Below are 13,614 nucleotides of genomic sequence, written 5' to 3'. Positions count from 1 at the left end.
TTATTGGTTACAGTATCATTTTAATTAGATTTTTTTTTTCACTTTCCACTTTTCCACCAGCAGTCTGAGATTCTGCTCTTCGTAAGCAGTTGTGTTTTACCCCTGTTGTTCTTGCTGAAGCCTTTTTTCTTTTTTAGAATATATATATATGTGTGTGTGTGTGTGTGTGTGTGTGTGTGTGTGTGTGTGTGTGTGTGTGTGTGTGTGTGTGTGTGTGTGTGTGTGAATACTATATGTGGTCAAAGCTGAACTGGACACATGCTTTATTTAGTAAACCATAATCAGCCTTTTTCAAAATGTTTAAACCTATGTTAATCATATAGATATTTGCATTAAATTGTACCTATTATTTGAACTTTTAAAGGGGACATCATCCATTTTCCACAAGTTAGTATGATTCTTTAGGGTGTTTATGAAATGTCTGTAACATACTAAGGTTAAAATTCTTAAATAGTCTTGTGAAACAACACTTTTTTTACCATGCTAAAAACAGCTCTCACATCAACTCGTTTCAGTGCATGTCTCTTTAAATGATAATGAGCTACTGCTTACCCCACCCTTCCCTTCTGTGGGGCGTGGCTATTTGAATCAGGCGGTCTTATTCAAATAGCCAGCTTTGTATGTAGAAACCAGCTGCAAACTGAAACATAAAACAGCCCATAAAAAACTTGCTGTGTGTTTTCTTTTTAGCTTTTCTGAGCAGAAATTTAACTAAATGAAAAAAAACCTAAGAAATTGAAAGTTTCATCCATTGGCTCTTTTAAGAAAAAAAATTGTGTAACTTTTTCTCTGTAAAATCTAATCAATAGGGATCGTGGTATTTTTTATTTTTTTTATTTTTTCATTTGTGCTGTGAGGTTGATTCAGTCATACACTATGAAAGAAATCGGGTCATAGTAAATAAAAGAAAGAACACTGTAGTGTGCGTTATTAATGCGTGTGTGTGTTTGATGGGCTGATGGCTGGTTGATGCTGTGGCAGATCATGCATTGTGTGTCTGTATCGTGGTGTTCGCTCCATCACCTGAGGTCAGGGTGTGTGTGTTATGACGTACGATCCACTGTTCTGACAGATCACTGACACTGATAGTGGATGTGTCTCGCCGTCTGTGGCCTTGATGTGCTCAGGATGAGATGTGGATGCTAAGGTGAGCTACAGTTTGAGAGCTGTGAATGTGATTGTGCAACAAATAGGGTATGTTTGTTCCGTCTTATTTGTTAAACAGCAAAATTGGAAATAAGATTGGGTTATTTTACTCTCTTACAAACAAAACTAAAAAAAAGTTTATATGGGTTGGATTGAATGGTAATCTTGTGAGCATTTTACTTTTTTTCTATAAAGTTGTATATAACATTCTCATAATTTTGATAAACATTAAGAAATTATAAAGCTGGCTGACCATTTTTTAAAACTTCTTCAAACAGTACATGGTTATTTTTTTAAATAAATAAATATAATAATATATTTTATTTATGGGTCTATTTCATGACACTCAATGACACATTATGAGCGCAATAAAATAGTATAAAAAGAAATAAAGCATAATAATAAAAAAGCACAAATAGCATAAAAATGTGTGGCATATATAAAACAGACACAAACAGTGAAAAAAAATCTAACAGAATAAGCTCTTCTAAAAATATTGGTTTTAAATAAATGTTGTAAATTAAGTACTTAAAGAACGAAAGAAATATTATGCATCCTGTAAAAGAATTTTGTAATATATATATTATTATTTTTAAATATGATAAAAAATTATATTCAATTTTTTTTTATCTATTTTTTTGCCAAATGCATTAATTAAAATGATTTAATTAAATTACAATTGTCCGTGTACTACAAAAGTGTGGTTTTGGACATGTTTGTGGTAAGTTGATGTTAAAATTATTAAACATAGTTTAATAACATTATGTTAAAATATTTTAAATAGATGTTTGAATAGAATTAATAAATAAATATATAAAATAAATAGTATATATATATAATCATAAAATATTATATAAAAAGTGTATTATATATTTGTAAAATAGAAAAATATTACATTTTTCATCTAAAATATTCAAATATTCAAATATTAGTTTAGATTATAACTTGACTAGATAGACATAGTGGCTTTGGAGTTATTTATTTTCAGTGCGTCTTAATGACTGATTCATTCTGACTGAATCAATAATGAAAGTGAACTCTGATCCAGACAGAAATTATAATCAGAATTATCCATTTTATGTATTTATTTATTGAAATGGTTTGTAACAGTTATTCAAGAATGAATAACAAGAATCTAACCTCTTTTGTATATGATGAAAAGTGTCTATATTACCATCCTCCATCATTCAGCAGCCGTGCTGAGCAGCTCTCATCCAGCACACGGAGTCCAGTACCGCTGCTTTACTAGGTAATAATGACAGGATACGGTATGAAGGATTTCTGGCTCTCAGCACACCCCATAAATCGGCCTCGTAACCTGGGCTGCTCCTCGTGTGGTGCTTTGCTCCATAACAGACCGAGCGTTCAGCACAACCGCTGCTCTTAAAAGTGTCTGAGGGATTGTGCATGATGGATTCGCACACACACACACACACACACACACACACACACACACACACACACACTCTTATTCTGAAGGATATCCCCATGTAGATCCACCCCGCCACACACAAATTCTCCCTCAGAGGATATTTTTCTTTTTATCTATTGTCCGGTGCATGCTGTGTCCTCAGTAAATAAATCAACCAGGGCCTTTGTTTTGCATCTGTTTCCTTATCTTCCCAGCCCTCGTAATTCTGCTTAGACAACCTGCCACATCCCTGTGTGTGTGTGTGTGTGTGTGTGTGTGTGTGTGTGTGTGTGTGTGTGTGTGTGTGTGTGAGAGAGAGAGAGAGAGTTTGTCTCAGCTGCTGTCCACTCCGGCGTGGTTGAATCTGCATATACCACCCTGTGTGTGTCTGTAATGCTATAAACAGTGTGTATCCTTGACTCAAAGACACACTTATACACACCCTTAAATGTCAGACACTGATATATAAGAGTAAAAAACATCATATATAGATTTAGAATTAGTGTACTTTAACCTGATTTTACTAACGTTTAGTTCTATACAAAAGATTGGTATTTCAAATAAATGCTGTTCTTTTGAACTTTCTATTTATGAAATAATCCTGACAATTTACATGTATCACTGTTTCCAAAAAATATGAAGCAGATAATAAATCAGAAATGTTTCTTGAGCAGCCAATCAGCATATCAGAATGATTTCTGAAGAATCATGTGACACTGAAGACTGGAGGAATGATGCTGAAAATTATGCTTTGCATCACAGAAATAAATACAAATTTACAATATATTCAAATAGAAAGCAGTTATTTTAAATTGTAATAATATTTTTAAATGTAATTGTTTTTAACACATTTTTTTTAATCACATAATAGCTGCTTTTGTGAGCATAAAAGTCTTTCAAAAACTCTCACAGACACACACACACACTTTTGGCAATTTGAGGGAGACTAATAGTGCAATGTGAACTGCAATGCATCGTGGGATGCAGTTTCATGTGCTCTGGATGCATGCATACATTCATGCACATTTTGTCAAATGTAGTTCATCATCCAGTTATTGCACGCATACAGAAAGTTGACAAACTGGGAGCCGACTGCATACTGCAGAAAAAAGATAAGGAAGCAGAAAGTGAATGAGAGAGTGTTCGTTCAACGCGGAAGAAAAGAGAAGAGGAAGAGATGGATGGTGGAGGATGTTTTCTGGCAGTGTCAGGTCAGCGTTTGCGCTGTGTGTCATGGAGGTGGGTAGCTGTGGATCAGACGCTAGCGACGGAGAGACCACAAAAGATGGAGAGACATTAGTGACACGCTGAGCATAATGAACAGAGACAGAGGAGGACAACAGAGAGCTGAGCGGAGAAGACAGACAGATGAGAGAGTGAGACACCTGGCAAAAGTTTGACTTGCTCTCTGAGACAAACAGCATGTGACAAAAGTGGAGTACACGCTTAGAGAGAAGCTAGCGCACCTGTTCAAGCGTTCTACAGAGGTGGGATGATATCAAGACACAACCAAATCCAGTGTGTGCAGAACATTCCTTCATCGAACTGAGATAGAAATTATCATCAAACATTAGTTTAGTCTTCTCTAAAGCTCACTTGAATCAGTTCGAGATCATCAGACATGATGTTCTGGTGCATTTTTGTAAGCCAGCTTCTGTATTTTCATGCAGAACTGTTTTATTTTGTGTCAATTATTGGTTAGCAAATGAGTAAGACTGCTGCCTTTGTTTTCAGACACTGTTTTAGTTTTGCATTTTTATTAAGGGCATTTCCTGCCTTGCTGATCTAACATTAAGATGGATTTATTCGCTTTATGACCGAGCACAAAGACCTCTTTTTTTGTGGCTTTTAGATTAGTTCTGCTAAATTTAAGGTCATCAAAAAGCTAGTGTACAAAGTAAAAAGTTCTTAATAATTAAAATTATATATAATTCTTTTGTTTAAAAAAAGGATGCATTAAATTGAAAGTAACATTAAAAGTGAAATTAAAGATATTTCAATATTTTAAATAAATTCTGTTCTTTTGAACTTTTTGTTTATCAATAAATCCTGGAGGAAAATGTATCACAACTGTTTCCAACATTTTACTGAGTTGCAAATCAGCATATAAGATGATTTCTGAAGGATCGTGTGACAGAAGACTGAAAATGATGCTGAAAATACAGCTTTGCATCACAGGAATAAATGATATTTTAAGATATATTCAAACAGAAAACAGCTATTTAATATTGTAAAAAATATAATTTCACATTACTACTGTTTTTACTGTATTGTGATTAAATAAATGCGGCCGTGGTGTGCAGAAGAAACTTCGTTAAAAATAAAAATATCTTTCTAACCGCAAAACTTGTGAACAGTAGTATTAAAATATACAGTTTTTCTCTTCAAAGACTAAAATGGACCAAAGACTTATATGTTTTGACAGAAGTATATACAAACTGTGTCCGATAATATGCTCTCTAGCCACTTATAAAATGTAGCATCTAGTTCAGGATTTGTCATTGTGTCATTGGTTGTATCTTTGCATCTTTAGTTCTTTAAAGCACCAGTACACACAGTAGATGCTAAAGAACTGGAGAATAAGAAGATCTTGAGCTTCTCCTTTCCTGGTGTGTATGTGTGTGTGTGTAGAACAGAAGTGGGTGGTTTCTCCCTCCATACAGTGATAACCTTGTCCAAGGTCAGGCGTGATGTCTGACCGCTCTCCTCGGGCACCGCAGGGATAGATGGTGTCTGACCGTTGGCCTCTCTGAATATTTCCATATTAATGGAGCTCTGATGCGAGTGTCTCGGTTATCACAAACATCTGCCTCTCGTTTTTGGTCTGATATTGTTTGTGGATATGTGACCCTGTACCACAAAACCAGTCATAAGGGTCATATTCCTAATGATTTTTGGCATTAAAAGAAAAATCGATAATTTTGACCCATACAATGTTTTTTTGGGCTATTGATAAAAATATACCCCAGAGAGGTAATACTGCTTTTGTGCTCCAGGGTCACATTTGAGGATTTTTTGTCAGCAGTTTAAAAGACCACGTGTCTCTTTACTTAGCATTTACTTCAACAGATCACCTCTGTGGATTGTCTTATATCATTAACATTGTTAATGATGAATTCTATTTGTAGAAAGTGCATATATTGTGACAAAGCACAGAATATCAAGAAAATTTGAGGAAAGTTGCAAAATTGCAAAATAAACATTGCAATAAAAAAGATTAATGGAAAATAAAGTTTTGAATCAGTATCAGATTTTTTTTATGCCTTTCAAAGAAGTGTTTCATGCTCACAGAGGCTGCATTTATTTATTATATCATTAAGCAGTTAACAAAAAAAGTCAAAATATTATTTTAAATAACTGTTTTCTATTTGAATATATTGTCAAATGTAATTTATTTCTGTGATCAAAGCTGTATTTTCAGCATCATTCCTCCAGTCTTCAATGTCACATGATCTTCAGAAATCATTATAATATACTCATTTGCTGCTCAAGAAACATTTACTATTATTATTATCAATGTTGAAAACTGTTAATACTGTAATAAATAGTTTAAACTGATTAATATTTTATGGAAAAATATTAATTTACTATTTCAAACTGAAGCTTGTCCAGTTTGAAATAGTAAAAGGTTTGTCCACAGACTGTAATGTTTGGTAACGGTGTCTCCTGCAGCTCCCACGATCCTGAACGAGCTGAACTGGACTCAGTCTCTGGAGAGGATCTTCATTGAAAACAGTCGTGAGGATCCTTCGCTGCGCTGGCAGGTGTTCGGCAGCGCCACTGGAGTCACCAGATACTACCCCGGTAAAGCTCTTCTGTAGGAAACTCTTCTGTAATCCACACTACATCCATTTCTGCCAGCAAACCCTTAGTGTGTTGTGTTTTCCCTCTCTAGCCACAAAGTGGAGAGCACCCAACAAGATTGACCTGTACGATGTGAGGAGACGCCCGTGGTGAGTAGCGTCAGCTGGTAGAGGATTCAGTCTGACTTTGATCTTGTTGTTTTCTCTGCTGCGAAGAGCAAGCAAGCGTGTGAAGTTCAAATGAAGTCAGCGGGGTCAGTCTGTCCCCATGTGCTCATGACAGATCTATAGGGAAGACTTTACATTATGATTTCCTGCGTCGTTGCGTTCCTACACCAGTAAGTTAATGCTTTAGCAAGCTTTTTTCTGTGTGGGCACAAGCCTGGCTCAGATGCAACCTCCAAAATGAGAATAAAACCTAGCTGTGAAGAGGAAATCAATGGAAAATTGGCAGAATTCATTTTTTTAGCCGAATTCATTCATTCATTCGTTCGTTCATTCATTTATTCAGCTGAAGTTATATTTAATTGAGCAGAATTTATTTAGCTGAATTTAAATGTACAATATTTAAAATATCAAGTATTAAAAAAGAGTATTAAGATTTAAATTATTTTAATTAATTGTTATGTAATTATGTTTTATTTAACAATTATTTTTATATATTTATATATTTGGCTGAAATTATTTTATTTTTATTAGATTTGATTAGATTGATTTATGCATGTATTTATGCATTTATTTACGTAGATGGCGTAAAATATGTATTTATCATTATGCATTTTTAAGCTGAAGTCATTTGTTAATCGGTTTAATTCTGCAAAGTTATTTATTTATTTACTTGTGTATTTATTAAGTTATTGTGTTTATTTAATTGAGCATAAGTTGTTTATTTAGCTGAAGTTGTTTGATTTCATTTTATTCAGACATTTTCTTTTTATTTATTTTGCTGACAGTATTCATGCCTTCTTTCATGCACATTTATGAAGTGGAAATATACTACACTATACCTGTCACAGGAACAGTCCCCTCAGGTTTAGCCCAGGGTTAGGTGTCATGATCGAAGGCATAACTTTAGCCGCTACGCCACATCACCCCTGCACACAGAAATACATATTTGTCAACTTAATGTAGAAAGAAAAAGCTATTTAGGTGGAAAAGCAAGGTATTTAAATGGAAAACAACTTGTTATCGGGTGCTGGCGTGTTAGCCGGCTGGATGAGCGTGCCGCGGTGTTTCCCAGAGTATGGGAGTCTAAGCGAGCTGCTAATGAGCCTCTTCTTTGACAGAGTAATTAAGTTCACACTCAGGGAAAGTGTCTCTGGTGCAAAAAAAAGCAATCCCCAATATACCTGTAAGAAGCTTTTAACCTAAAGACAAACAACATGAGCAGGCAGCTAGTTAGCTTGTTTGGCTGACAAAGCGCTAATGTTGCTGATGAGCCGGAGCGAGCTCTACATTGTTTTTGTTGTGATGCAACACGCTCTGCAGACATAATGAGTTGCTTTTAATGCTTTTGTGAGTGTGTAGGCTAGCGGTGCTGTACAGAAACACAACAGCTCTATAAGCGCAGGGATGATGAATGCTCCACATGCTGCTTCTGTTTTCATACGTCTACAGTATGCGGGTTTGTGCGGTGTGAGGTATCACCAAACTCCTCCTCAGATGTCTTAATAAGCAATTCATTTCATGATTATGGTGCATATCACAGGATAAGCATAAAAAATGTTTGTATATGATGCATCCATGTAATCTGATATTCCAGAATATTAAATATCTTTTTATACAAATTCACAGTTCACATTTACAGATGAAAGATATTTTATTTGACTTTATTTCTGCTTTTGTTCAAAATTATTGGACTCAAATCAAAATATCATATGATGCATAAAAAATAAATCATGTGAGGCATCAATGCAATAACAGATTCTTATTTTGTGACACTTAAAACAAAAACAAAACCATCAGTACAGCAAAACTGACCAACTGTCAATAATTATGGGATAAGACACATTTTAAAGCTGTTTTATTTACAAAAATTCTGTAAATGTATGATTATATTTATATTAAATTATAATTATATTCATTTAATTTTATTAGTCAACCGGTTCTTGACTCGAGAACGAGTCAATCTTTCGTTCGTTATCTGGTGATTAGTCACATGGCAGTTAGTGCTCAGGTGATTCACTTGTAAAACAAACTGGGCCAGGTGAGCAGAGATGGCAGAGGAAGATTACTCTGATTTGTGTGAATGCTGAATGGCTCTTTATAGGTATTACAGCGCTCTACTTTTGGCACATTTGTAGCAGCAGCGCTAGCATCTAAGCATGTGTCACACTAGCCGTCTGCCTGCTGCTCTTTAACCCCCCGCACACATCGCCAGAGCAGCTTTGAGACTGTTGCTTGGCAACCTGCACTCGGCTCTTCTGATTGGCAGAGCTGTGGCAGCAGGGGAAGTCAGGATGTGTCAGGTCAAGTTGGCATGATTATGGTCTTTGTGTATTACATTCTTGCACTGCTTGACCACTCAAATAACAGCCTGCTGCTTAGCTCAGCTAATGTCCCAAAGACACTAGAGCAGGAGTTTGGAAGGAACTTTTAATATACTGTGCTATTTTAAAACAGATAGTTCTGGTACTGGATGCTGCATTGGTTTATATAGCGTTGCAACTAAGCTAAACACAATACAGCTACAGTTTACTCTGTTTTCACTGAGAAGTGTCTAACAGCTATTAGCTACTATTAACCACAAGTTCACATGTCAAGGACTTTGTCTTGAAGCAGAAGGATGATATTATGATAAAAACACTTTGTTTAGAATTATAAATGCAGTTATTTATGAGATCTTACAATATGAAATATATGTTTAAAAATTAAATATGTGTGTAAGGCAATATTTCATATTTTATATAGCTATTTAAAAATGTAAACTGGTGAAAAATATGTTTATATATATATATGTGTGAAAAAAAAGTCATATATTTACCTACTGTTTAAAAACAGGTATTAAAATAGTACCTAATTAAATTGGCATATTAATGCACAAATAATTGTCTCCTTTTTTCGTTTTTCTTTTTAAATATAAAGACATTTCAAACACATTTGAGCATTTTTGCAGCTTTTGAAGAAATCTTTGGTGGAGGTGATCAGCACTCTGACAGTCTCTTCATCATCTCTGACTCTGGCTGGAAAATGAATGGCCCAGTCGACACACTTAATTGTCTCCAATTCCTCTGACATGAATTATTAACATGCCTCTATTACAACGTATGTCTGCACACGTTACAGAAGGATGGTGGGAGAGTGAAGGAGAGAGCATGAGTGACGGCTAAAGGTGCGAGGATTGATTGGAAGAGTTTGAAGGAGAAACAGAGAGAGGTGTACTGTATGTTTTGTTATCGGAGGGTTACAGAGAAGCCATTACCATGCAGGTTCAGCCCAGCGTAGCAGATATTCAGCACAGCCAAAGCACATATTGATTTCTGAGAAAAGTCAATCTGGCTCCTAAGTAAATATTATGGCAGCTGCTCAAAACGCCTTGAAGAGCTGCCGAAACTAGATTGAGGCCTGTCAGCCCTGCTTCTGCTCTCCAGTCAGATTAAACACTGATGGTGAAACTGTCAGTCTGTTTCAGTGCAAATGCACTCTGAGAAACTGATTTACATTAATATTTGTGGTCGAGTGATAAAATCCAGATATAGAACGAGGGATCCGATGCATATTTCAGTCCCATATATATTTTAAAGTACCATAGTCTGATACCAGTATTATACCATGGTTCTGCCACAGTCCATTTTTTGTAAATGAACACTTACAAGACAGTGAAAAGGTATATGATGCTAAGTGAATTTTTAATTACAATGGTATATTTCAAAGTAGTAATGGCAGCAAAAGCACTGTTTTTACCATCGGTCATGGTATTTTTGCCCATGTAAACATCCTGTTGCATGAATTTCAGTATCGTGGTATTTTTCAAAATATCATAGTACTGTTATAATACTTTTTTACATGTTACTCCAAGGTACTTCAATGCATACTCTGAAATTAACATGGTAAAAGTCCAAATATTAGGACCATGTTCACACAATACCACAGTATTTTTGGTATTTTTTATTGTAAATGGTGCATACATTTCAGTATTTCAAAGTATCATAGTATTATAATCATTGTACCATGGTAAGCCACAGTACTATTGTACAGGAAAAGAGTACCATAGTTTTTCAGACATGTACTATGATAGTACTGTGGTATTAATGGAAGTACCATGGTACATGAATTACATTACAATGGTATATTTTAAAGTACCATAGTATTACCAGTAATTACCAGTTTTATATTTTAGTACTTACATAAATTACCATGCTATTCTTGGATATGGTAAAAGTACTATGGTATAGGATATGTTACATGTTACACAGTTTTCAGTACTATTTTTTCAGAGAACCATAATATTACCAAAAATGAACAAAAATAATGTCAAAATAAGATTGGAAGAGGTTCTGTTTTGAATTCATGAAACGTTGTATGTTTCTCCTCTAGTTTAATCTCTGTAAAAGCCTAAAAGGACAAACTGAATGGTCATCCATCCATACAGATCTGCTGATCTCTGCATCAATTTATTGAATAATCAAGCATATAAAAGTGGAATAAACACACGACAACATCTCTTTAACACAGCTCACCTGCTTCACAGGCCTAAGTGTTTTAATCTTAATTCAATCTGTTGAAGAACACATCCAGAGGAGAGCTAAGAGAGCAGCGGGCCATAAAATAAAAATCCCATCAGCGCATACACACACACACACAGACACAATTCCTTTAGCAAACACTCATGTGCTCCAGACACACGTATTTAAAGGGAAGTGAAGTCAGTACACTTCAGTAAACCCCGTCACGAGCTGCATCGCACCTGCAGATGTGACAGTGGGAAACCAGCAGCTGCACACGTGTGGAAGTCAACCATATCATTTCAGCCGTGATAAGCACCTACAATTGACTAATTTTTAGTGTGAGAGCGTGAGAGCCAGGAATAGGAGAGCGAGACAGGGAGAGACAGACAGGCAAGGTCAGAGAGCATAAACACACTCGCTCTCGAGGTAATGCATTGATTTTTACCCACGCTGCACCGTGATAAAAGTACCTCATGAATTCCAATGTCTTTCTCCTATTTGAGGGAATGCAACACAATCAAAGCGGCACGAGGCACATTACAATGTCAATCCGTGCTTTTACTCTACCAGCACCTTCCCTGGAAATGTGTTTTCTGTCAGCGCTTGGAAATGGGCCGTTTTTGTGATGAGGTTTTTCAGCCCCTCCAGCCTTCGCTTTCATACAAACGGCGAGATTGTCTCTCCTTTAGCAGTGTTTTACTGGGTTAACCTGTTTACTGTGCATGATGATGCTGAAGTATTATAGTGAATGCTTGGCATTTTCTGGGTTTCTGCTGCTACTTTATTTTGAAATCACGTGTCGTGCGTACAGTGTTGTCTTTTCCATTCTGTCTGAAATGAGCACTTGTCAAAAGCAAGTTAAATTTTGAGGAATTTTTTTATTTTTTTTTATTGTGCTATGTACGGAACATTGTACTGTTTCTGCATTATTTGGTTCATAGTATGCAGAAAAATATGTAATATATTATTGAACATTTTGCTGAATTTGGTTGTTTCCCACAATGCATTGCATTTATATTGACCTTTTTTTCAAAATTATTTTACCAGTTATTTGTTAAAGTACGTTTGAATAGAAAAATAACAAACTCATAAATTATTTCCACAGATGATAACTGGATATCACTTGCTATTTTGATTAATTTATCAAATTAAATTAAATACTATTCAAAGTATGCTTTACTAGAAAATGTGTAAAAAAATTATATATATATATATAATACAAAATTGTAAAGGGTTTCCTTTTGCTTTGCAGACTGGTGAAAGTCAAAATATTTTAAAAGATAATGCGTTACACAGAAAGGCTGGTTAATGTATGACGTTCAGCTGGAAAGAAAGGAAAAGCAGCTAAATAATGTAAGAGAACAACAGAATGTATTTATACACTCCTGTAGCTGATCTGTGTGGCAGTAGCAATGCAAGCGTTATGGGTTCAGTTCCCAAAGACTTGATCTATTGATAAAATAATAAATAGATCAAATGTATACCTTGACGATCATAGAAAACACTCAACACAATATATGCTATTATTTTAGCTTATTTTATTTTATTTTATTTTATATAATATGCTCTTATTTAGTTTAAATAAATGTATTTATATATACATTTTATTTAATGTATTTATTTAAATAAAATATTCAAATATAAAATTATTTATTAATTTATTTATTGTCTTTCCTGCTTTACACTTTTGATCCAGTTTATACTTTAAACATGGCACTACGAATATTGTTGGCTCTTAAGGAAAATTGTTTGTGATGTTCTTCATTTGTGCATTGCTTTGAATAAAAGCATCTTCTGAATGTATAAATTTAAACATCAAATCACTTGCCATTTGCAAGTTTATTTTAGATCCAGGTTGTCTCCATCTTACCAGTCGAAATTAGGACACACTTGACTTTTTCATTATTTTTTTTAAACATTAAAAATCTAAAGCCCCACTTGTACTTTTATACATTTGTAAATCAAATTTTATTTTGCATGAATATGAATTGTATTTTTTTGTGAAGGAAAAACATCATCATACATGCTCCGTCCTGTTTGAGAGCATCACATGGTGCACTTCATGAAGCAGAGATGGAATATAGAGGAAAACTGTTTGGTCACTAGTTTTTATACTCCATTGTGTTTTTCATAGCTAGGATGGCTTCATTATTTATATTTATGATAATTTTTGAATAATAAAGATTGAGTAGGTGGGTCCAAAGGTTTGGCGGTGCCGCAGAAGACGCTCTGGATGACCGTGCTGCTGATAGTCCTTCTTGAGCGTGTGTTTAGTGATGGCCCATCTGCATGTCACCTGGCCGGGGCGCTGGGGATTGTGGGTAATGACTGGGAAGGAATGGCATCGCTGGGCTTCGGTGGAGGGGTAATTACGGAGTGCAATCCATGCAGAAACTGCACATCTGGATCCATCAGGCTGATCCACGGATGGTACAGTGAGCTGAGCAAAGATCAGGAACGTCAGTGTCACAGAGTTGAGAGGAATATAGACTGGAGTGCGAAAATTACCATGATACTGACAGTTAATCGTACCTTTTACTGTCGACCAAAGACTTTGTGCTAGTTTTGTCAGCTTTTCTCATGAAGT

General features: G+C 35.2%; 1 protein-coding gene across 1 annotated transcript in view; it reads left to right on the top strand.

Moving 5' to 3' along the window:
- The window catches only part of LOC113081272 (voltage-dependent calcium channel subunit alpha-2/delta-2-like), a 129,753-nt gene that overhangs the window by 76,948 nt on the left and 39,191 nt on the right, over positions 1-13,614 (top strand). Inside the window, exons 7-8 of the mRNA XM_026253346.1 lie at positions 6,230-6,361; positions 6,453-6,510. Coding sequence (XP_026109131.1) covers positions 6,230-6,361; positions 6,453-6,510 — 190 coding nt within the window. The remainder of the gene's footprint in view (positions 1-6,229; positions 6,362-6,452; positions 6,511-13,614) is intronic.

The sequence above is a fragment of the Carassius auratus genome, unplaced genomic scaffold (genome assembly GCF_003368295.1).
Source record: "Carassius auratus strain Wakin unplaced genomic scaffold, ASM336829v1 scaf_tig00033555, whole genome shotgun sequence".
Taxonomy (NCBI): Eukaryota; Metazoa; Chordata; class Actinopteri; order Cypriniformes; family Cyprinidae; genus Carassius; species Carassius auratus.
This window is presented reverse-complemented; position numbering and strand designations above follow the sequence as displayed.